Source organism: Ahaetulla prasina, chromosome 1 (assembly GCF_028640845.1).
Source record: "Ahaetulla prasina isolate Xishuangbanna chromosome 1, ASM2864084v1, whole genome shotgun sequence".
In the NCBI taxonomy this organism is placed as follows: Eukaryota; Metazoa; Chordata; class Lepidosauria; order Squamata; family Colubridae; genus Ahaetulla; species Ahaetulla prasina.
The window spans coordinates 357,961,971-357,984,352 of record NC_080539.1 but is presented as its reverse complement, the minus strand read 5'-3'; the positions used below and the strand labels follow the sequence as shown (position 1 = coordinate 357,984,352).

Genomic DNA, 22,382 nt, shown 5'->3' with positions numbered 1-22,382 from the left:
TTCTCACTGTCAGAAAATTTCTCATTTCCAGATTGAATCTCTCCTGGATCAGTTTCCATCCATTATTCCTTGTCTGGCCTTCAAGTGCTTTGGAAAATAGCTTGACCCCCTTCATCTCTGTGGCAGCCCCTCAAATATTGGAGCACTGATCCTTCTCTTCACTGAACTAGCCATGCCGTTTCTGCAACCATTTATTGTATGCTTTAGCCTCCAGTCCCCTAATCGTCTTGGTTACTCTTCACTGCATTTTTTCTAGAGTCTCAACATCTTTTTTAGTATGGAGTTCAGGACCATCAGCTTTGGACTACACTGCAGGGTTGTCATAAGACGCTTACACTCACAACCCCTCTATCATTGCAGGAGATATTGCAGCTCATTTTGTTTTTCCTCAAGAGAATTCAAGGTTCTCTCAGATCATTCTCATCATAGGCTGGGTGAGGAAGATTAGACCGATAGTAACTGGCGCAAAGTTGCTCAAGTAAATTTCATGGCTAAGTGGGGATCTGAATTTGATCTCCTCAAAATGAAACACTTGAATTGCAATCATGAATGTAAATTCCATCATTAGTTCCTATTTTCTTTGAAAGGAATGCAAGGTCCAGTAAGAACTACCACTGCAGGAAGCAGCTCTGGCTCAGATGAAATAGTTTTAGTCATGGAGCCCAAGTTGCCGTTTAATAATGAATAATCTCTTGTAAAAAGATAGATTCCAACATATAAGGGAGTTTTCCAGAGATACAGAAGTTATATTGGAATCCTGAATACTCTGAAGAAAAGTTACAAGATCAGGTTTCTATTGTGGCAATATATGTCCGCAGTGTCAATACTAAGTTTGAATTTGTGCTTGGGAATTTCAGAAAATCCCACAGAAAAGGCTGAACCCAAATAACTTTCTCAAAGGAGAAAGCAGCTATTTGTAAGTCAGACAAGAGTCTAATGCCAACGAAGAACTGCAAGATTAGCACAGTCAGGCCAAGGTGCAGTAAGCAAAGTGAATTGGTGTTATCTAACCTGCTGGGAACCTTTATATGATCACAAGGACTTGTAGCTTACAGTTCAAAATCAAACATTTATCTAATCAGTCAAATAATACTCTCCCGCATCAATCTCCTATACCGAGAAGGAAGCACAAGAGGAAAGGAATTTGACCTGTACATGTAACAATACACACCGATTTCTCTAAAAAAATAATTTACTTTTATTTTGAGACATTGTGCAATTTCTATCATGGGAGTGTCTAGAATGAGTGCCAAGAAAAGGCTAATTTGTTTTTCCTGATTCCAAGAGGGAGGGTGAGTAATCCGCTACAAATGTCAGTGCTTCATTCTGTCTTACAGGCTACACCCTATACTCCTTCATAAATTGGAAAGGCAGAGGAAAATCATTTAGAATTATGCTGATCATCACTTTTTCTACTAGTCATGATAACAGTTAACAAACCACATTTCCCGAGAGAAAAAGAAAAGCCTGTTTCAAAATGTCCGGTATCTGATTTCTTGATCTACACTCTCCACATTTATCAGGAGCAGTGATGGAATTAATGCTTCTTTATCGCAGAAGGGTTGATTATGAAAAGGAGCCACTTTGTCCCGTTGCATTAGACTGGTGTGGGATCAGATCCAGAGTGGAAAAAAGCCCGTGCAAATGGGCAAGTCCAGAAAGGTTGAACAGCACCTCATGTTAAGGCTGTACCCCTCAAAGAAGGGCACATCGGAAAAAACTGCTTTTCTTTGGCTGATCTGGGCTGATCTTCATTCCTGGGCTATTGCCCTGAGGGCTATTGCCTTCCTAAAATGGTAAAGAATGGCGAGATTCAGTTACTAGGAAATTTAAAAGTCATCCTTAAACTTAAAATCCACTAGCAAAATAGAGTGAAAGCTCTATTATATTATTGCTATACCAGTTATGCCAGCAGAACTAGCCAAAACTGATGAAGTAATGCTGGAATACTGTTGGAACATGTAAGTAATATTAAGCTGCCAGCAATGCTAGGCAACAGTATATCCAGAGCAGCAAAGTCAGGAACGACATATAGGATAATTATATACAGTCATTATGAAATCAGTTGAATAAAGAAAAAAGTGAAAGACACACAGTTTCTGTACAGTGGAATCTCAGACTCAGAACTCAAATTATGAGCTCTTGTTTTATATGATCACTATGTGTTGTCTGATAGTAAAGTCCCCCTCCCCGCACCCCGAAGTAATAGTGCTTGCCCTGGATAGGCCATTACAAGATAAGGGAAAGCTGTACATTGGTGTACACATTGCTGAGATGTGGTTGGGCATTAACAAGGATATGATCCTATTGATTGGCCTTCCTGGATTTTAGGTTTTAGATTGGTAAGGCGAAAGATAGGGAAGAGAGCTTGAGGATCTGATTGTTTCAAAACATATTTGTGGGTTATCCTTACAATTAGATTGGCAATTGCCATGCAATATGACCTGGGATTCTATTGAGTTTGTGGAACCCTAAAAATGGGTGTGGTACTTTTACTCTGAGCCTTATTACCCGTAGACTTGATCTGTTCTGCTCCTTGCTCTCTTGGGCTAATGATCAGGTACATGCAGCTGGAACTAAGCAGTGGTCAATGCCTCTTTGAGAGAGCAGAATGCCATTTGCCTTGAAAGAGGTGATTGTGTGCCCTCTCTTGAAGTGGCCAACTTTTGATCTGGTTTGGTTATATCTGACAACTTACATCTCCTCTTCAACCTCTTCTTCTTGGGAAAAGTTAGCCAGGATAAATTCTAGAAGCAGCAGATTATCTGTATTGTCTTGATTCAAGCCCCATCATGGGGGGAGGGGGGCACCAATCGTATTGGCTGCACAGGTGGACGAAACTTTGTCATGGCCTGGGTATAAGAAGTCCACCCTTCCTCTTCAATGGTAGTAGCTGTTGACCCTGGACTGCAGAACTCATTGACCCAGAAGGTATACATGGTCCCTCCTCTTCTGATGTTCCAGAAGGCACCTAAGACCTTTCTTTTTCAATGGTTCAGGTTGAAAATTCTGAGCATTTTACTGTGTAATGCAATCCTACATTAATTTTAATTATTCTTTTTTTCTACACTATCTAGAACCTGCAATTCTACATTAATTGTAATGATTCCTTTTTTCTACACTATCCAGAACTTGTATGATTTGAGTGGTCAATAAATACGGCAATAAACAACAAATAAATTATACCTATAATAAACTTCCTGCCTGCAGTACTAGAAAACCGTACTGCTTACACAAAATATTATACACTCCCATGTGCATGTATGCTTTTTACTGTTCAATGCCAAAGAATTCACCCATAGCTTCCATTCAATGTTCAAGACCACCTTTGCTTTCTAAGAACAGGATGGGGAGGGCAACGTTGCTTACTGATCTTGTTGTAAACATCATATGATGCCATGGTTAAGCATGATTTACAAAACCACAATGACTAGGTTCCCACAGTATGCTAAATCTAAACAAAACAAACCACTTAGAATTATATGTGGGGCCATAGGAATCAGATGGGTCTGTTGATCGCGTACCTGGCTCCTTGCTGCGTGACTACAGCTCTACCTGAGCTGCTGGAGGTGCTTGCCGGGGTGGCAGTTGAGATTCCCAGACTCTTGGTCATGGGGGATTTCAACTTGCCATCGGCCGGCTTGTCATCGACGTTAGCTCAGGAGTTCCAGGCTTCCATGACGGCCATGGACCTGATTCAAGTAACTGATGGCCCTACACACACGGGGGAGGCACACTAGATCTGATTTTTATCTCTGGACAGTGGATTAATGATCTGGAATTAGGAGATTTAGTGACGGAACCGGTGTCATGGTCGGATCATTTTCTCCTTCGCCTGGACTTTCGGACCGCCGCTCACCACCGCAGGAGACGGAGCCAATGCGTTGGTTCCGTTCCAGGCGCCTGATGGACCCTGAGAGGTTCCGGACGGAGCTTGGGCCATTCCCTGAGGATCTTAACCACGGCACAATTGAAGAACTAGTTGCGGCCTGGGAACGGGCCGCGGCTGGGGCTTTGGACCGTGTTGTGCCTTTGCGGCCTCTGACCCGGCGTAGATCTCAATTGGCTCCTTGGTTCTCTGAGAAGCTGAGGGAGATGAAACGCCGGAGAAGACGCCTAGAGAATACTTGGAGGTCTAGCCGTTCCGAAGCTGATCGGACACTAGTGAGATCTTTTACTAAGACCTACCTAGTGGCAATGAGGGAGGCGAAACGTTCTTACGTTTCCACCCTCATTGCATCGGCAGATAACTGCCCGGCCGCCCTGTTTCGGGTGACTCGCTCCCTCCTTCACCAGGAGGGGCGGGATGACCCCTTACAGGGACGTGCTGAGGAGTTTAACGGTTATCTATACGATAAAATCGTTCAGCTTCGGGATAGTTTAGACCAAAATTGCGATGATCCAAGTGGGATGACGGAGGCACGTCTTGTTGAGGTTGTTTGGGATGAGTTTGAGTCTGTGGCTCTCGAGGACGTGGACAGGTTGCTGGGGAGGTTACATGCAACCACATGTTTACTGGACCCGTGTCCTTCCTGGCTGGTGCTGGCTACTCAGGAAGTGACACGAGGCTGGCTCTGGGGAATTATAAATGCTTCATTGTTGGAAGGGGTTTTCCCCGCTGCCTTGAAAGAGGCGGTGGTGAGACCTCTCCTCAAGAAGCCTTCCCTGGACCCAGCTTTTTTGGGAAATTATCGTCCAGTCTCCAATCTTCGCTTTGTGGCGAAGGTTGTAGAGAGTGTGGTTGCATGGCAGCTTCCCCGGTATCTTGCTGCACCGGTTGGAGGGCTTGGGAGTGGGAGGCACCGTTTATCGGTGGTTCTCCTCCTATCTCTCCGACCGGTCGCAGACGGTGTTGACAGGGGGGCAGAGGTCGACCGCGAGGCGCCTTTCTTGTGGGGTGCCTCAGGGGTCGATTCTCTCGCCCCTCCTGTTCAACATCTACATGAAGCCGCTGGGTGAGGTCATTAGTGGTTTCGGGGTGAGTTACCATCTGTACGCTGACGATACGCAGCTGTACTTCTCCACCCCGGACCACCCCAACAAAGCTGTCGAAGTGCTATCCCGGTGTCTGGAAGCTGTACGGGTCTGGATGGGGAGAAACAGACTCAAGCTCAATCCCTCCAAGATGGAGTGGCTGTGGATGGCACCCCAGCCGCAGCTGACTGTTGGGGGCGAGTTATTGGCCCCAACGGAAAGGGTGCGCAACTTGGGTGTCCTCTTGGATGGGCGGCTGTCGTTTGACGATCATTTGGCGGCCGTCTCCAAGAGGGCTTTTCACCAAGTATGCTTGGTTCGCCAGTTGCGCCCCTTCCTTGACCGGGATGCCTTATGCACGGTCACTCATGCTCTTGTCACTTCCCGTTTGGATTATTGCAATGCTCTCTACATGGGGCTGCCCTTGAAGTGCACCCAGAGGCTGCAGCTAGTCCAGAATGCAGCTGCGCGGGTAATAGTGGGAGCAACTCGTTGCTCCCATGTAACACCACTCCTGCGCAGTTTGCACTGGCTTCCTGTGGTTTTTCGGGTGCGCTTTAAGATTTTAGTTACCACCTTTAAAGCGCTCCATGGCTTAGGGCCCGGGTACTTACGGGACCGCCTGCTGTTACCCTATGCCTCCCACCGACCCGTACGCTCACACAGAGAGGGCCTTCTCAGGGTGCCGTCCGCCAAACAATGTCGGCTGGCAGCCCCCAGGGGTAGGGCCTTCTCTGTTGGAGCTCCTACGCTTTGGAACGAACTTCCCCCTGGTTTATGTCAAGTGCCTGATCTTCGGACTTTTCGTCGTGAGCTGAAAACGCACCTATTTATTCAAGCGGGACTGGCTTAGAAGTTTTACTAAATTTTAACTGGGGCTATTTATATTTTAGGGTTTTAAACTGTTTTAAATTTTGGCCATCTTGTAATATGTTTTGTTTTAGTCTTGTTTTTAAAGTGTATATTGCGGATTTTTATTTGGCTGTACACCGCCCTGAGTCCTTCGGGAGAAGGGCGGTATAAAAATCGAATAAAATAAATAAATAAAAAAATAAATATGTGAATCCAATCAATGAGTTGGACAATCAGGGAATATCTTCATACCCATGAAAGAGAATATTCGCCACAGTTTTTTAGAATTCCCCAAGGGAACTCTATAGTGAAGGTGCTTACCAGTTTCTTGTCAATTTTTGCTTTGATGTCTCTGGCAAGTGTAAAAAATGCCTAAAATGAAAATAAGAAATATAAAAGTGCATGACTGAAAAATGCTTCACTGCTACAAACTGCATCCCACATTGCTTTTGAACTCTGTTTTCTTTATATAAAGAGCACCAAAATTAAATACGAATTATTCCAAATGAGGAAGGACACAGAAAACATTTGGCCATTCATTCATTCGCCAGCAGCTAAACGAATATGGCCATAAACAACTGGGATGTGTGGCAGCTACAACTGCCAGAATTCCCAATTGGCATAGTCAAAGCCAATTATGTAGTCTCCTATCTGGATAAGATTAACTATATACTGCTTTTGTTAGCTGACCATAGAATGTGTAGCAAGATTGATAGATATTTGAGATCAAAATTATAGAATGTGTAAATGAGGTCGCGCACCAGGCACTGTAAAAGGCTGGTGTAGTGAACAAGAATAGGAGTCTAATGTTCAAAGAATACAAGAGTTTCAGGCATAAACCTGGCATTTGAGTCGCTGGTGGCTATGCTCTAGAACAGGGATGTTAAACGTTGTATCAGGACTTTCCCCCCTTCGCTAAACCGGGCATGGGCGTGGCCAGCACATGATGCATCCAGCTCATGGGCTGGGAGTTTTGACAGCCCTGCTCTAGAATCTTAGTATGGGCATGGTAAAGAGGTCAGTGGTTTTTAAAAAATAATACTAAATGTAATGTGAATTAAATATAATTGATGCAATTATTCCAAATGACTCCCCTCTTTCTATATTAATATGATAGTTTCACTCCAACCATTGGAAGCCGCTAAAACATTTCTTAGCACTGGAATCCAAATCCCCAGAGAATCATCAATCATATTTGGGATATCACACTAGATAAACCATTTTTTCATTTGGACAAGAGGTTTTACAAGATGAAGAGCCAATACTTACATTATCTATATTAATGTTTGCCTTTGCACTGGTCTCCATGAATTTAATTCCAAAGCTAATAGCCAACTGAAGAAAAAGAGACCTCAAATTAATTGCATGAAACAGAATTTTAACATGAAAGTCTCCCTCTCTATTGCTATCAAAAAACAAAACATTCTAATATGATGGGAATACAAAGGCTACATACACACAATCTGATGTGGGCATAGTAACTACCGTCAAACAGGTGAGTTTCTGGATTTTTTAAAATTTAAAACTGCCTTTCACAAGAGCTAGAAACTGCTTCCGTATTTGTACCAATGACTACATTTCTAACAACATAGAAAGGCCAAAGGCCTTTCAGGGCTCAAGAAAGCCCTGAAAGGCCTTTTCAAGAAAGAAAAACAGTCATCCAAGTTGGCCAATTGCATTAACATAATGCTTTTTTCTGTTTTACAATATGCTGTATTTGGCTAAATGCTCAAAGGGCTCCAATTAGGTCACCTGTATGCCATGTTCAGTTCAATGTCCAGACTAAGAACAAAGGGGATCAGAGAAAGGAGCTTTCTCTTTTCACTGTGTCACAGAACAAAAATAGATTAGGATTTTTAACTCAAATAAGTTATATGAAATATCTGAAGTTTTCTGGAACCTACTAGAGTCTTCACAAGGGCTGATGAATTATATATGATTAAAAATTAATTGAATTTGACTTTTTACTGCCAGCATGGTTGTTCTCATGTTTTGTTGTTTTCTGTTAACTTAATACAACTTCAGGGTAAATACCAAATCTCCTGAATTTTACTGTATATTCTCCCACTTCTGAAATATTTCCTTTGAAGCAAAGTAGACAAAATCCAAAACCCACAGTATAGGTAGTCCTCACCTTACAACCATTTGTTTAGTGACCATCCAAAGTTTTTGAGTGATAGTTTTTCACACTCAAGACCATTGCAGCATCCCCATGGTCACATGATCAACATTCAGACATTTGGCAACTAGCTTGTATTTATGGCAGTTGCAGTATCCTGAGGCCTGTGATCACCTTTTATGACCTTCTCACAAGTGAAGTCAATGGGGAAGTCAGATTAACGCAACAACATGTTACTAACTTTAAAACTGCAGTGATTTACTTAACTATGGCAAGAAGGTTGCAAAATAGGACAAAAATCACTTAACAACTGTCTGGCTTAGCAATGGAATTTTTGGAATCAATTGTGTTTGTAAATTGAGGTCTAACTGTACAAGAATTGGATGATTATGTATTTCTTTTTACGTGATGCTCTGAATTTCTAGATTCTAGGATCAACCTTACCTTTTCACCTTGCTCTCGAGAAACCTGCCGCTTGTGGGTTATATCACACTTATTTCCAAGGATCATTTTTTCTACATCTGGAGATGCATGCTAGGAAAAAGAAATTATCTTCAACTCGTCTTGAGATTATCATAACGCAGTTGACATTTATGTACTATTCCTCTCATTGCTTCAGGAAGAATTGCCAGTATAGACTTCTTTGTCATCAAATATTATATAACCCTAAAGTTATAAGAGATTTTAAAGGCCAACTAGCTCATCTCTTTATCTCATGTATCCATTTCATCCATGCCACTAATTTACAAAAGGAATCCAGTTACAGAGAATGTTATCACAATCAGATCTGGAGTTCTCAGAGAATGTGGTGCTATGCTAAATAAGAACTGAATTTTATTTAGATTGCAAAGTATTAATAATGTTCCATTGTGCAATTTTCTGCAGCAATCAAAAAGACATTATTAGGTAGAAAGTACTTCAAGCAGTTTAGGAACAAACAGGAAGCTGTCCTAAGGAAAGATTATATGTCCATCTAGCTTTCAACAACCTGGCAATATTCAGATATCTCCAAAATTCCAAATCAGTTATTGGTTCTACTGGTTAATTTTTAGACACTGTAACCTCAACACCCTTGAAAGTCGACAGGTCACCAAAATCTGTTTAGGAGGCTTGTCAACCCAGAGTGATGACTGCTCTTGGGTTTCTTAGAAAGACAAAGAATTTTCCCATTAGCTTTAATCAATCCTCTTATCTGTCAGTGAAAGAAGTAGAACCTTGAACAGTATGCTGTCAAGTATAAACTTTACTACCGTGTTTCCCCAAAAATAAGACCCTGTCTTATTTATTTTTTTTTGAACCCTGAAATAAGCGCTTGGCCTTATTATCATGCGCTCAAAAGCCTGATTGGGCTTATTATCAGGGGATGTCTTATTCTGGGGGAAACAGGGTATTTAAGTGTTAATATCTCCCAAATATCAGGAGACAAAATACAGAATTTCCCCCCTGCATTATGAATATCTGTGAGAAATAACACAAAATCTGACACTTAAAAAAACCAAGAGGTTTTATACATTTTAATACAGAAAACATACCTCTTCAATGTTTCTGACCCAGTTCTGAATATTTTCAAAAGATTTCTCATTGGTAATATCATACACCAGCATGATGCCCTAAAGAATGAAACAGAAAAATAGACTGATGCTTCTTTAATTTTTTAAGAACCTGACAATGTAAATGTAAAGGAGATAACTGATGCAACTTAGCTGATAGCCTTGAGAAAGGTTTTCCAAGGAACAGTTTGGTGGAAAGAAGCAGGAGACTGATCTGACTAGTGATGAAGGGGGTGAGGGAGGGTAGACAGATAAGAATTGTGTGGGAAGCATTCAACTCTGAGATTTAAATCTGATGCAAAAGAGGATAGAGAATCACTGCTGAAACATAAAAAAGGAAGGAAATGATGCTATAGTAAGGAAAGAAAAAGTAAGTTGAACTCTAAGCATTTAGAAAAGATGGAGGGAAAGCAATAAGCAACAAAAAAACAGCAAGCATAGATACAAAGTCTTTAATATAAACTACAGCCACGTTCCTACTTGAAGGAACATCTTAATACAGTGGTTGTCAACCGGTGGTCTGCAGAATCCTGGGTGGCCAGGACATCATCATAGGAGGGGGTCTGTGAATGCTTGAAGAAATATTATGATTTGAATCTTGGGGACTATGGCCATGGTCTGTGGCCACAAAAGGTATTTAAAGAGGGTCTGTGGTGAAGAAAAGGTTGAGAACCACTGTCTTAAAGATTGGAGGAGACTTTGAGGGAGCCTCATCAGTACTGAGGAGAACTGAACTTACCATTGCTCCTCTATAATAAGCAGTTGTGATTGTCCGGAATCGTTCTTGCCCAGCTGTGTCCCTAGAATAGGACAAAATGTTGTTTCAAGGGCTTTATAAATACTACTAGTTTTAAATTACACCACTATTTTATAAATCTTTAATAGCAACAGCACTTAGACTTATATACTGCTTTAGTGTACAGCCCTTTCTAAGAGGTTTAATCAACATACTACCCCCAACAATCTGGGTCCTCATTTTTCCAACCTTGGAAGGATGGAAGGCCGAGTCAACCTTAACTTCAGAAAGTGGAAAACAGATTTCTGCTCCATCCTTATCAGAGCTTATCATTCAGCTCCAGTGTTCTTAGGATGAGGGCAGGATGAAAGAGTGATAGTGTTTGGGCCATTGGATTTTCTGCTCACTTATGATCTCTGTACAATGAAGAGGCAGACCTCTCTAGGCATAGAAGTGGGATAAGTAAAAGGGAACCAGTAAATTAATGGACAATAGAGCCTATAGGAATATTGCACAAGTAGACTTATGTACAAATACTGTACAATGGACTTATGACCATTTGTTTAGTGGCCATTCAAAATTGTGACAGTATTTAAAAAGTTACTTATGACCATTCTTTGCACTTATGACTGTTGTAATGTCCCTGCAGTCATACAATCAAAATTTGGATGATTGGCAACCGGTATGTATTTATGACTGTTGCACTATCTCAAAGTCACATGTCTGCAATTTGCAACCTTCCCAGCCAGCTTCTGACAAGCAAAGTCAATGGGAGAACCTGGATTCACTTATCAATCAAGTGATTCATGTTAACAACCATGATGATTTTGGAGGAATGGCCCTCCAAATTATCGAGGGCTTACCTTAATGAAGGGTCTTGGGACCCAGAGAGGTGGCATGCGGCTAAGAAGAAGTTGTGGGGTTTTTTAAATAGTTTTTTAAATAAGGGTTTTTTAAGGGGGGGGAGGGATGTGGCGGGTGGGGGTGAGAACCCGTCGGGGAGGGATCCAGCCCCTGTGCTAGTTCGCGACACTATCCCATCTAGTCTGAAGGCAGGGGGGGAGGACGTTCCAGGTTTAGTGGGTTGTCCGATCTGTACGGTAAGTGGGAGAGGCAGATATGGCGGGGGGGAGGGGCCGTACCGAGTTGAGGGAGCACGCGTTCGATGTCTGCGAGCGATCGCGTGCTCCGGCCCCTCAGTCCCGACCCGTTCCCCGGGTGGCCATGATCCTCAGAGCTTGGATCTTCGGCTGATGTTATGTAATGCTCGGTCCGTGGTTAATAAGGCCCCCCTGATTTGTGATCTTATTCAGGGGGAGTCCGCGGACCTTATGGGCATCACGGAGACCTGGTTGGGCCCAGAGGGGGGGGTCCCCCTTGTCGAGATGTGCCCTCCAGGTTTCCGAGCATTTCATCAGCCGAGGGTCCAAGGTAGGGGTGGGGGGGTGGCGGTTGTCATTAAGGAGGATCTAGAGCCGAGGGAGACCACTGTTCCTCAGATTGCCGGCTGTGAATCCCTCTATGTGCGGTGGGGCTATAGGAATCAGTTGGGCTTGGTGATCGCGTACCTGGCTCCTTGCTGCGTGACCACAGCCCTGCCTGAGCTGTTGGAGGTACTCGCTGCTGTGGCGGTTGAGACCCCCAGACTTATAGTCATGGGGGATTTTAACCTGCCATCAGTTGGCTTGTTATCAACGGCAGCTCGGGAGTTCCAGGCTTCCATGACGGCCTTGGACCTGATTCGAGTAAATGGTGGCCCTACGCACACGGGGGGAGGCACGCTGGATCTGATTTATATCTCTGGACAGTGGCTTAATGATCTGGTGTTAGATGATTTAGTAACAGAACCAATGTCATGGTCGGATCATTTTCTCCTTCGCCTAGATTTCCGGACCGCCATTCACCACCGCAGGGAGACGGAACCTATACGGTGGTTCCGTCCCAGGCGCCTGATGGACCCTGAGAGGTTCCTGACGGAGCTTGGGCCATTCCCTGAGGATCTGGCCCACGGCACGGCGAGGAACTGGTCGTGGCCTGGGAACAGGCCGCGGCGGGCCTGGACCGTGTCGTGCCTTTGCGGCCCCCGACCCGGCGTAGATCCCGCCCGCCCCCTTGGTCCCCGGGGGGGCGGAGGGAGATGAAACGCCGAAGAAGACGCCTGGAGAGCACCTGGAGGTCCAGTCGCTCCGAAGCTGATCGGACACTAGTTAGGTCCTATTCTAGGACCTACCTAGTGGCAATGAGGGAAGCGAGGCGTTCCTACGCCTCCACCCTCATTGCGTCGGCAGATAACCGCCCGGCCGCCCTGTTTCGGGTGACCCGTTCTCTCCTACATCAGGAGGTACGGGATGACCCCTTGCAGGGACGAGCCGAGGAGTTTAGCGGTTATCTATACGATAAAATCGCTCAGCTGAGGGACGGTCTGGACCGAATTTGGGATGATCCAAGCGAGGGAGAGGAGGCACGTCTTGTTGAGCTCATTTGGGATGAGTTTGACCCTGTGGCTCCCAAGGACGTCGACAGGTTGTTGGGGAGGCTGCACAGCACGACATGTTTACTGGACCCGTGTCCTTCCTGGCTGGTACTGGCCACTCAGGCGGTGACACGAGGCTGGCTCCAGAGGATTATCAACGCTTCTTTATTGGAAGGGGTTTTCCCTGCCGCCTTGAAAGAGGCGGTGGTGAGACCCCTCCTTAAGAAGCCCTCCCTGGACCCAGCTATTTTGGGTAACTATCGTCCAGTCTCCAACCTTCGCTTTGTTGCGAAGGTTGTAGAGAGTGCCGTGGCGCGACAGCTACCCCAATACCTGGATGAAGATGTCTATCTAGACCCGTTCCAGTCCGGCTTCCGACGCGGATACAGCACGGAGACAGCTTTGGTCGCATTGGTTGATGATCTCTGGAGGGCCAGGGACAGGGTTATTCCTCTGCCCTGGTCCTATTAGATCTCTCGGCGTTTGATACCATCGACCATGGTATCCTGCTGCGCCCGGCTGGGGGATTGGGAGTGGGAGGCACCGTATATCGGTGGTTCTCCTCCTATCTCTCCGACCGGACGCAGACGGTGTTGACAGGGGCAGAGGTCGACCGCGAGGGGCCTCACTTGTGGGGTCCCACAGGGTCGATTCTCTCGCCTGTTGTTCAACATCTACATGAAGCCGTTGGCGAGATCATCAGTGGTTTCGGGGTGAGATACCAGCAGTACGCTGACGATACCCAGCTGTACTTTTCCACCCCGGGCCACCCCAATGAAGTTGTTGAAGTGCTGTCCCGGTGTTTGGAAGCCGTACGGGTCTGGATGGGGAGAAACAGGCTCAAGCTTAATCCCTCCAAGACGGAGTGGCTGTGGATGCCGGCATCCCGATTCAGTCAGCTGCAGCCGCAGCTGGCTGTCGGAGGCGAGTTATTGGCCCCAAAGGATAGGGTGCGCAACTTAGGTGTCCTCCTGGATGATCGGCTGTCGTTTGAAGATCATTTGACGGCCGTCTCCAGGGGGGCCTTCCACCAGGTTCGCCTGGTTCGGCAGTTGCGCCCCTTCCTTGATCGGGATGCCTTATGCACGGTCACTCATGCGCTCGTTACCTCTCGCTTGGATTATTGTAATGCTCTCTACATGGGGCTCCCCTTGAAGTGCACTCGGAGGCTTCAGTTAGTCCAGAATGCAGCTGCGCGGGTGATAGAGGGAGCTACGCGTAGCTCCCATGTAACACCGCTCCTGCGCAGACTGCACTGGCTGCCTGTGGCCTTTCGAGTGCGCTTTAAGGTGTTGGTGACGACCTTTAAAGCGCTCCATGGCTTAGGACCTGGGTACTTACGGGACCGCCTGCTGTTACCACACGCCTCCCACCGACCCGTACGCTCCCATAGAGAGGGACTTCTCAGGGTGCCGTCCGCCAAACAATGTCGGCTGGCGGCCCCCAGGGGAAGGGCCTTCTCTGTGGGGGCTCCCACACTCTGGAACGAGCTTCCCCCGGGTTTACGTCAAATCCCTGACCTTCGGACATTTCGTCGCGAACTGAAGACCCATCTTTTTATTTGCGCGGGGCTGGCTTAAATTTGGATTTTAATAAGGGGAATTTTATTAATTTTAAATGGGGTTTTAACTGATGGTAATTTTTTAACTTTGGGCTATTTTAAATAAGTTTTTTTTTTTATTTTATTTATTTTTTTATTCAAAAAGTTTTACAAAATTTTTTCCCCCCCCTTTCCCCCCCTCCTCCCTCCTTCACAACCCCTCCCCCGACTTCCCGGAACGAACACAAGGTATAGTTAAAGATAAAACAAACATATGCTAAAAAAATTTCGTCCCAACTTAATTATACCCCTACAATCATCAGTTCCTAACTTCCCCCCAAAGCAATCAAACATAATACATCATAATCATTCAAAAACAGTCTGATAACTCTTGGTCTGATATCTACGTTGAATATAGTCAATCCATTTTTTCCATTCCTTTAAGTATCTTTCTTGCGTATTGTCTTCAAAAGGCTGAAATCTTCGCCATCTCAGCCAAATTGGCAACTTTCAATATCCATTCTTGTATTGTTGGTACTTCTTTTTTCTTCCAATATTGTCCTATTAATAATCTTGCTGCAGTTATTAGATTTAAAATCAATTTAGTCTCAATTACTGTACAATCCGTAATAATTCCCAACAAGAAAAATTGCGGCAGGAACTTTATCTTCTTTTTCAGAACATTTTGTAAAATCCACCAAATTTTTATCCAAAAGGCCTTTATGTCCTTACAAGTCCACCAAATGTGGAAATATGTAGCGTCATCACAATTACATCTCCAACATTTTGCTTGCATTTCTGGATACATACACGATAATTTTTTAGGATCTAGATGCCATCTATAAAACATTTTATAAAATTTTCCCTCAGATTCTGTGCCTCATGAATTTAACATTTCTAACCCAAATTTTTTCCCGTTTCCAATAATATTGGCTCCTGAAAATTTTGTGCCCACTTTATCATACAGTCCTTTACCAAGTCCCTTTCAGAATCTATTTCAAGTAAAACATTATACAATCTCTTTATATGCTCCTGAGACTGATTTCTAATTTGCTTTACCAAATTTCCTCGTTCTGCTCTATACCAATTTTCTGATCTCCTTCCATCTAGCACGTAATTGCTCATATTGAAACCAAGTATAATTTTTCCTTCCTCTCTTAATACTTGCAGAGATTTTAACTGCAAATTACCTCTTTCAGTATACAAAAGATCTTTATATGTAATCATTTCCTGATTCTGTTCTATGTTTATATTTTCTACTGTATGTCTAGGACATGCCCATATAGGAACCTTATAATTTAGTTTATAAGAGTATTTTTCCAAACACGCATGAAGGGCATTTCTTAGCACATGATTTTTAAAGGCCTTATCCACTTTTTGTCATAAATTAAATATGCATGCCATCCATATAACAAATCATAACCTTCTATATTCAAAATTCTGTCCTCTGTTAAATTAAACCAATCACTTATTGCAGAGAGCAGCTGCTTCATAATATAATTTAAAATTAGGCATTTTAAACCTCCCTTTCCGAGAATCTTGAATTATTTTCATTTTAACCCTAGCTTTTTTACCTTCCCATATAAATTTGTTAATTCCCTTCTGCCATTCCTCAAGATTCTTATCTTTCTTAATTATTGGTATCATCTGAAAGAGGAATAAAAATCTAGGTAAAACATTCATTTTAATAGCAGCAATTCTCCCAGCAAAGATAATTGCAATTTTTCCAAACAATCAACTCCTTCTGAACTTTTGCCATAAAACCTCATAGTTATTCTTATACAATTTCACATTTGATGACGTAATATAAACCCTAAGTACTTAACCTTCTTTACAATTTCAAATCCTGTTACTTCCTCTAGTTTTTCTTTCTGTTGTCTGGCCATATTTTTATTATCACTTTTGTCTTTTCTGATTTACCTTAAACCCTGAGACATTCCCATATTGATCAATTATTTCCAACAAAGATTTACTAGAATTTATAGGGTTTGTTAAAGTAATCACCAAATCATCTGCAAAAGCTCTTAACTTATATTCATACTGTCTAACTCTAATTCCTCTATCTCCTTTACTTCTCGTATTTTATCCAATAATGGTTCTAGAGTTAAAATAAACAATAATGGTGATAAAGGACATCCCTGTCTTGTTCCTTTCGCAATCTTAAAAGGTTCTGTTAAGCTACCATTGATTATAATCTGTGCTGTTTGCTCTCCATAAATTGCCCTAATTATTCTTAAAAAACCATCTCCAAATTGCATCTTTTCTATTAATTTAAATAAAAAATCCCAATGCAATCGATCAAAAGCTTTCTCTGCATCGAGAAAAATAAATGCTGCTGGAATAAAATTTTTCTTTTCTAAGTACTCCAGTAAATTAACAATCTGCCTAACATTATTCCTCATCTGTCTCCCTTTTATAAATCCAGATTGATCATTATGAATTCTTGCTGCAGAATCAACATTAATCTATTAGCTATTATTTTAACAAAATCTTATAATCATTATTTAAAAGTGAGATGTCTGCAATTTGCAACCTTCCCAGCCAGCTTCTGACAAGCAAAGTCAATGGGAGAACCTGGATTCACTTATCAATCAAGTGATTCATGTTAACAACCATGATGATTTTGGAGGAATGGCCCTCCAAATTATCGAGGGCTTACCTTAATGAAGGGTCTTGGGACCCAGAGAGGTGGCATGCGGCTAAGAAGAAGTTGTGGGGTTTTTTAAATAGTTTTTTAAATAAGGGTTTTTTAAGGGGGGGGAGGGATTTGGCGGGTGGGGGTGAGAACCCGCCGGGGAGGGATCCAGCCCCTGTGCTAGTTCGCGACACTATCCCATCTAGTCTGAAGGCAGGGGAGGACGTTCCAGGTTTAGTGGGTTGTCCGATCTATGCACGTAAGTGGGAGAGGCAGATATGGCGGGGGAGGGGCCGTGCGAGTTGAGGGAGCACGCGTTCGATGTCTGCGGCGATCGCGTGCTCCGGCCCTCAGTCCCGACCCGTTCCCGGGTGGCCATGATCCTCAGAGCTTGGATCTTGGCTGATGTTATGTAATGCCCGGTCCGTGGTTAATAAGGCCCCTGATTTGTGATCTTATTCAGGGGAGTCCGGACCTTATGGGCATCACGGAGACCTGGTTGGGCCAGAGGGGGTCCCCTTGTCGAGATGTGCCCTCCAGGTTTCCGAGCATTTCATCAGCCGAGGGTCCAAGGTAGGGGTGGGGGGGTGGCGGTTGTCATTAAGGAGGATCTAGAGCCGAGGAGACCACTGTTCCTCAGATTGCGGCTGTGAATCCTCTATGTGCGGTGGGGCTATAGGAATCAGTTGGGCTTGGTGATCGCGTACCTGGCTCCTTGCTGCGTGACCACAGCCCTGCCTGAGCTGTTGGAGGTACTCGCTGCTGTGGCGGTTGAGACCCCCAGACTTATAGTCATGGGGGATTTTAACCTGCCATCAGTTGGCTTGTTATCAACGGCAGCTCGGGAGTTCCAGGCTTCCATGACGGCCTTGGACCTGATTCGAGTAAATGATGGCCCTACGCACACGGGGGGAGGCACGCTGGATCTGATTTATATCTCTGGACAGTGGCTTAATGATCTGGTGTTAGATGATTTAGTAACAGAACCAATGTCATGGTCGGATCATTTTCTCCTTCGCCTAGATTTCCGGACCGCCATTCACCACCGCAGGGAGACGGAACCTATACGGTGGTTCCGTCCCAGGCGCCTGATGGACCCTGAGAGGTTCCTGACGGAGCTTGGGCCATTCCCTGAGGATCTGGCCCACGGCACGGCGAGGAACTGGTCGTGGCCTGGGAACAGGCGCCGGCCGGGGCCTTGGACCGTGTCGTGCCTTTGCGGCCTCTGACCCGGCGTAGATCTCGTCCGGCCCCTTGGTACTCCGAGGGGCTGAGGGAGATGAACGCCAAGAAGACGCCTGAGAGCACCTGGAGGTCCAGTCGCTCGAGCTGATCGGACACTAGTTAGGTCCTATTCTAGGACCTACCTAGTGGCAATGAGGGAAGCGTTCCTCGCCTCCACCCTCATTGCGTCGGCAGATAACCGCCCGGCCGCCCTGTTTCGGGTGACCCGTTCTCTCCTACATCAGGAGGTACGGGATGACCCCTTGCAGGGACGAGCCGAGGAGTTTAGCGGTTATCTATACGATAAAATCGCTCAGCTGAGGGACGGTCTGGACCGAATTTGGGATGATCCAAGCGAGGGAGAGGAGGCACGTCTTGTTGAGCTCATTTGGGATGAGTTTGACCCTGTGGCTCCCAAGGACGTCGACAGGTTGTTGGGGAGGCTGCACGGCACGACATGTTTACTGGACCCGTGTCCTTCCTGGCTGGTACTGGCCACTCAGGCGGTGACACGAGGCTGGCTCCAGAGGATTATCAACGCTTCTTTATTGGAAGGGGTTTTCCCTGCCGCCTTGAAAGAGGCGGTGGTGAGACCCCTCCTTAAGAAGCCCTCCCTGGACCCAGCTATTTTGGGTAACTATCGTCCAGTCTCCATACATCTCTTAACTCAAAATCTTCTATCATATCAAAAAGGATTTAGGCAGCTTTGCATGTGCAAGTATCTTCTTGGAAGAAATTCTCTTGTCCTTTCGTGTATCTATTACTCCATTCCAATCTCCCAATATAATACACGATTTATAATCCCATAGAATCAACTTATCATATAACATTCTATAAAATTTTTCTTGTTGCTGATTGGGTGCATATATACCAAGCAAGAGAGTCCTTTTGTTTCTATTGTAAGTTCAATAGCAATATATCTTCCATGAATATCTGCCTCTATTAACTTGGCTGGTATATCTTTTCTCAAATAAACCACTATGCCATGTTTTTCTCCAAAGCTGAAGCAACAAAATGTTTACCTAACTTTGAGTTTGTTGCTCCTTTTCTTTACGCTTAAGGGCTCCCTCGTCAGTCTTTGTTCTTGTGGTTGTTCCTCTGATGGTAACATCACTGGAATCACCTCAGCTTCCACACCCATTTGAGTCTCTTGAATTCTTTTTCTATTATTTCTATTTCAAATTTCAGCACTGTAGAAAGAAAATCTTTGGCCTTAAGCACTGTGTCTATACGATATCTCCTTCCTTGATAATACACTGTCAAGCCAACTGGAACCTCCCATCTAAATTGAATCTGGTATTTCTTAAGTTCTTGTGTAAAAATGTAAAGTCCTTTCTATCCCTTAACATCTTGGGAGGATCTCTTTCAAAACCTTCAACTCCTGTTCCCTATTTTCAAGTTTTTCTGAAAAGCAACTTGCAAAATTTGATTCCTCACTGTTCTTTTCAAAAAATAAACCACAATGTCTCTAGGAAGTTTCTTTTGCCTAGCAATCCAAGAATTAACTCTATAAATTTTGTCAATTTGATAAGCAACCTCTTGTGGATCAAGTTCAATCGTCCTGATTTTGAAATCAATACCTACAAAAGAAGATTCAGAAATATAACACTTGTTAGTTTTGAAGGAATCGGAGCATCCATTTGTTCTTTTTACAGCTGAGAATGACGGAAAATGCAGTTTCTTTATATTCTTAGTTATTTGTATACTTTTGTATATTATCCTTTCTCAAAATGACTCATTCACCCACTTGTCTTCAAAATAATCACAGAAAATTTAAGAGAAACCCGGGGTAGTAGATCAATATCTCACCTGCAAACAATTAAAAACAGGGGCTCCACTATTATTGCTTAACCACTGTTAATGGATACTGCCAAGCCATCAAAATATCTTCTCTTATTTTTATTATTCTCTTTTATTTCTTCTCTTATTTTCTCATTATTATCCATAATCTCCTTAAACCTTTCTTCAGACACTTTCCTTGCTCTTTAATCAGATCTTCTAAAGCTGGTTCAGAACCCTTCTGCCCCCAGTCTTAGGTGGTTTAGTAGCCATTTCAGTTTTAAAATTCACAAAATATAAGTCTAGAAACTTGTCTTTTCCCCTTTAATTATAGGAGAGCTCAGTTCACTTCATTAAAATCCACACATAACATTCTTATCTTCTTAGTTGCACAGACTGTTTAAAATTCCATTCAGCAGTTTCACTCCCGTTCAGGCGCCATCTTTATGAGTCAATTAAAACAAAGGAAAAAAAAATTCCTCTTTTTTATATTTTAAATAAGTTTTTTAAAGGGTATTTTAACTTGTATATTTGTATTGTTGGTTTTTATCTTGCCTGTACACCGCCCTGAGTCCTTCGGGAGAAGGGCGGTATAAAAATTAAATTAAATAAATAAATAAATAAATAATGATTTGTTTAACCACCATGGCATAGAGGTCATTAAATCAGGCATGACTCACTTAACAACAGGCTTCTTAGCAATGCAAATTCTGGCCCCAATTGTGGTTGTTAAGTCGAGGACTACCAGTTATATAAAACAGCAGATGGCTTATCTAGGGTTCTTTTTGATTGTTCAGTTGTCTGCAACTAACTACCTCTTTTTTACTTTCTAATTATATATACTGAGCTTATATGAAATCAAAGATATTATATGCAAAATAATAGCTAACATTTGGCATTTGGTTTGAAGCATGTACAAGTCATAAGAAGTCCATCCCTGCTCTAAAGCAATTTTCTCTGATCTGGGGCTCTTCAGCTGTGTTGTGAGCTCACCACATCTATAGGCTGAGGATGGCTATATTAGATTTTGATACAGCAATATTGGTAGTCTCTGAGGTGTCCCCTACCATATTTGCAGCTTTATTTTCTTGCCATCAAGTTCAATCGTCCTGATTTTGAAATCAATACCTACAAAAGAAGATTCAGAAATATAACGTTAGTTTTGAAGGAATCGGAGCATCCATTTGTTCTTTTTACAGCTGAGAATGACGGAAAATGCAGTTTCTTTATATTCTTAGTTATTTGTATACTTTTGTATATTATCCTTTCTCAAAATGACTCATTCACCCACTTGTCTTCAAAATAATCACAGAAAATTTAAGAGAAACCCGGGGTAGTAGATCAATATCTCACCTGCAAACAATTAAAAACAGGGGCTCCACTATTATTGCTTAACCACTGTTAATGGATACTGCCAAGCCATCAAAAGTAGTACCACTTGACAGCCTTCACATAAATTTCTTCAGTCATCTCATAAAGCCATAGTCTCCTCTGACAGCAGCAAATCCCAGCCTAACTATGCTGTCACATATTCTGCGATAGGTTGGGATGAAAGACTATTTAGTGAAGGATGATTCAAAAGCAGGATGTCTCTGATCCGATCTAGCATTATGTCTATCAAAATCCCATCGCTGTTTTGCTTTTTCGTTGTTTTGTTTTTTTACTGCTATTCCTTTCTCTTTTCCTTTCTCTAAAACCAGCAAAAATAGATTACAGTTTTTCATCCATTTTCTGCCTGGAAAAGTGGCTTCGACTTTTATTCATAAGTCTTTCAAAAATAAAAAGTCTCGTATTGGCCTTTTTTAGTCACACTAGAAGCTGTTTTAGGATCTCTTTCTAGAGCACTTCACTCTTTTGAGACTGAAGAATGCCAATACAAATTAAAAATAATTTACAACGTTTTTTTTTGTTCCCTTAGCCAAAATACCAGTGTGGAAGGCCTTTCTCCTGAGTCACTCTCACAATCCCCGAGAAAGCCGAATTCAAAAGAATTTGGGACGTTGGTGTGGGGACGTCGTGAACCCGGATCAGCCTGCTGGTTCAGTCCACACGAGACCCAATTCCCTCCCCTTCATCTCCCCGCAAGGTCTCCGAGGGGACGCTGCCTCTCGCCGCGCCCACAACTGAACGGCGGCCCACTTCGCGCCCTCGCCCCTCTCTCTTGAGCTGCGGGAGATGGGAGGGGGCGGTTTCCATGGTAACGCCGACCGGAAGGGGTTGAGGTCGCGAGGGAGCGAGTTGTCATAGCGACAGTTGGCGGTAGGCGGAATGCTCCCGTCGCCAGGCGGTGACGCACCGATTGTGGAGATGAAAGTGGCGTTGAAGGCGTCCTCGCTGAAGCGGAAGAGCGCGCACGTCTTGCCCACGCCGGAATCGCCGATCAGCAGCAGCTTGAAGAGGTAGTCGTAGGTCTTCGCCATGTTCTTCGACCCGGCGGCTCTATGGGATTTGCTACCGGCCAGCAAAGCTGTCCATCTTCATAACGGTGGGATTTCATTGG

At 43.7% G+C, this 22,382-nt stretch overlaps 1 protein-coding gene across 1 annotated transcript; it reads right to left on the bottom strand.

The window, feature by feature from the left end:
- Positions 1–1,174: 1,174 nt before the first annotated feature.
- On the bottom strand, positions 1,175–22,352 carry RAB8A (RAB8A, member RAS oncogene family). The gene is made up of 8 exons (XM_058163184.1): positions 22,179–22,352; positions 20,950–21,010; positions 10,235–10,295; positions 9,478–9,555; positions 8,390–8,479; positions 7,096–7,161; positions 6,148–6,198; positions 1,175–1,788 (listed from the first exon to the last, which is right to left on the bottom strand). The coding sequence occupies exons 1-8, from the start codon at positions 22,300–22,302 to the stop codon at positions 1,696–1,698; spliced, it is 624 nt and encodes a 207-aa protein (XP_058019167.1). The 5' UTR covers positions 22,303–22,352; the 3' UTR covers positions 1,175–1,695.
- Between the last annotated feature and the right edge of the window lie 30 nt (positions 22,353–22,382).

Bases quoted from the DNA above. Each gene is read 5' to 3' on its own strand.
- RAB8A (XM_058163184.1), bottom strand. From the start codon at position 22,302: ATGGCGAAGACCTACGACTACCTCTTCAAGCTGCTGCTGATCGGCGAT. The intron at 9,556-10,234 runs GTAAGTTCAGTT...TTCATTCTTTAG, and splicing joins CTTATTATAGAGGAGCAATG to GGCATCATGCTGGTGTATGA. The intron at 7,162-8,389 runs GTAAGGTTGATC...CTTTTTCTTCAG, and splicing joins CTCGAGAGCAAGGTGAAAAG to TTGGCTATTAGCTTTGGAAT.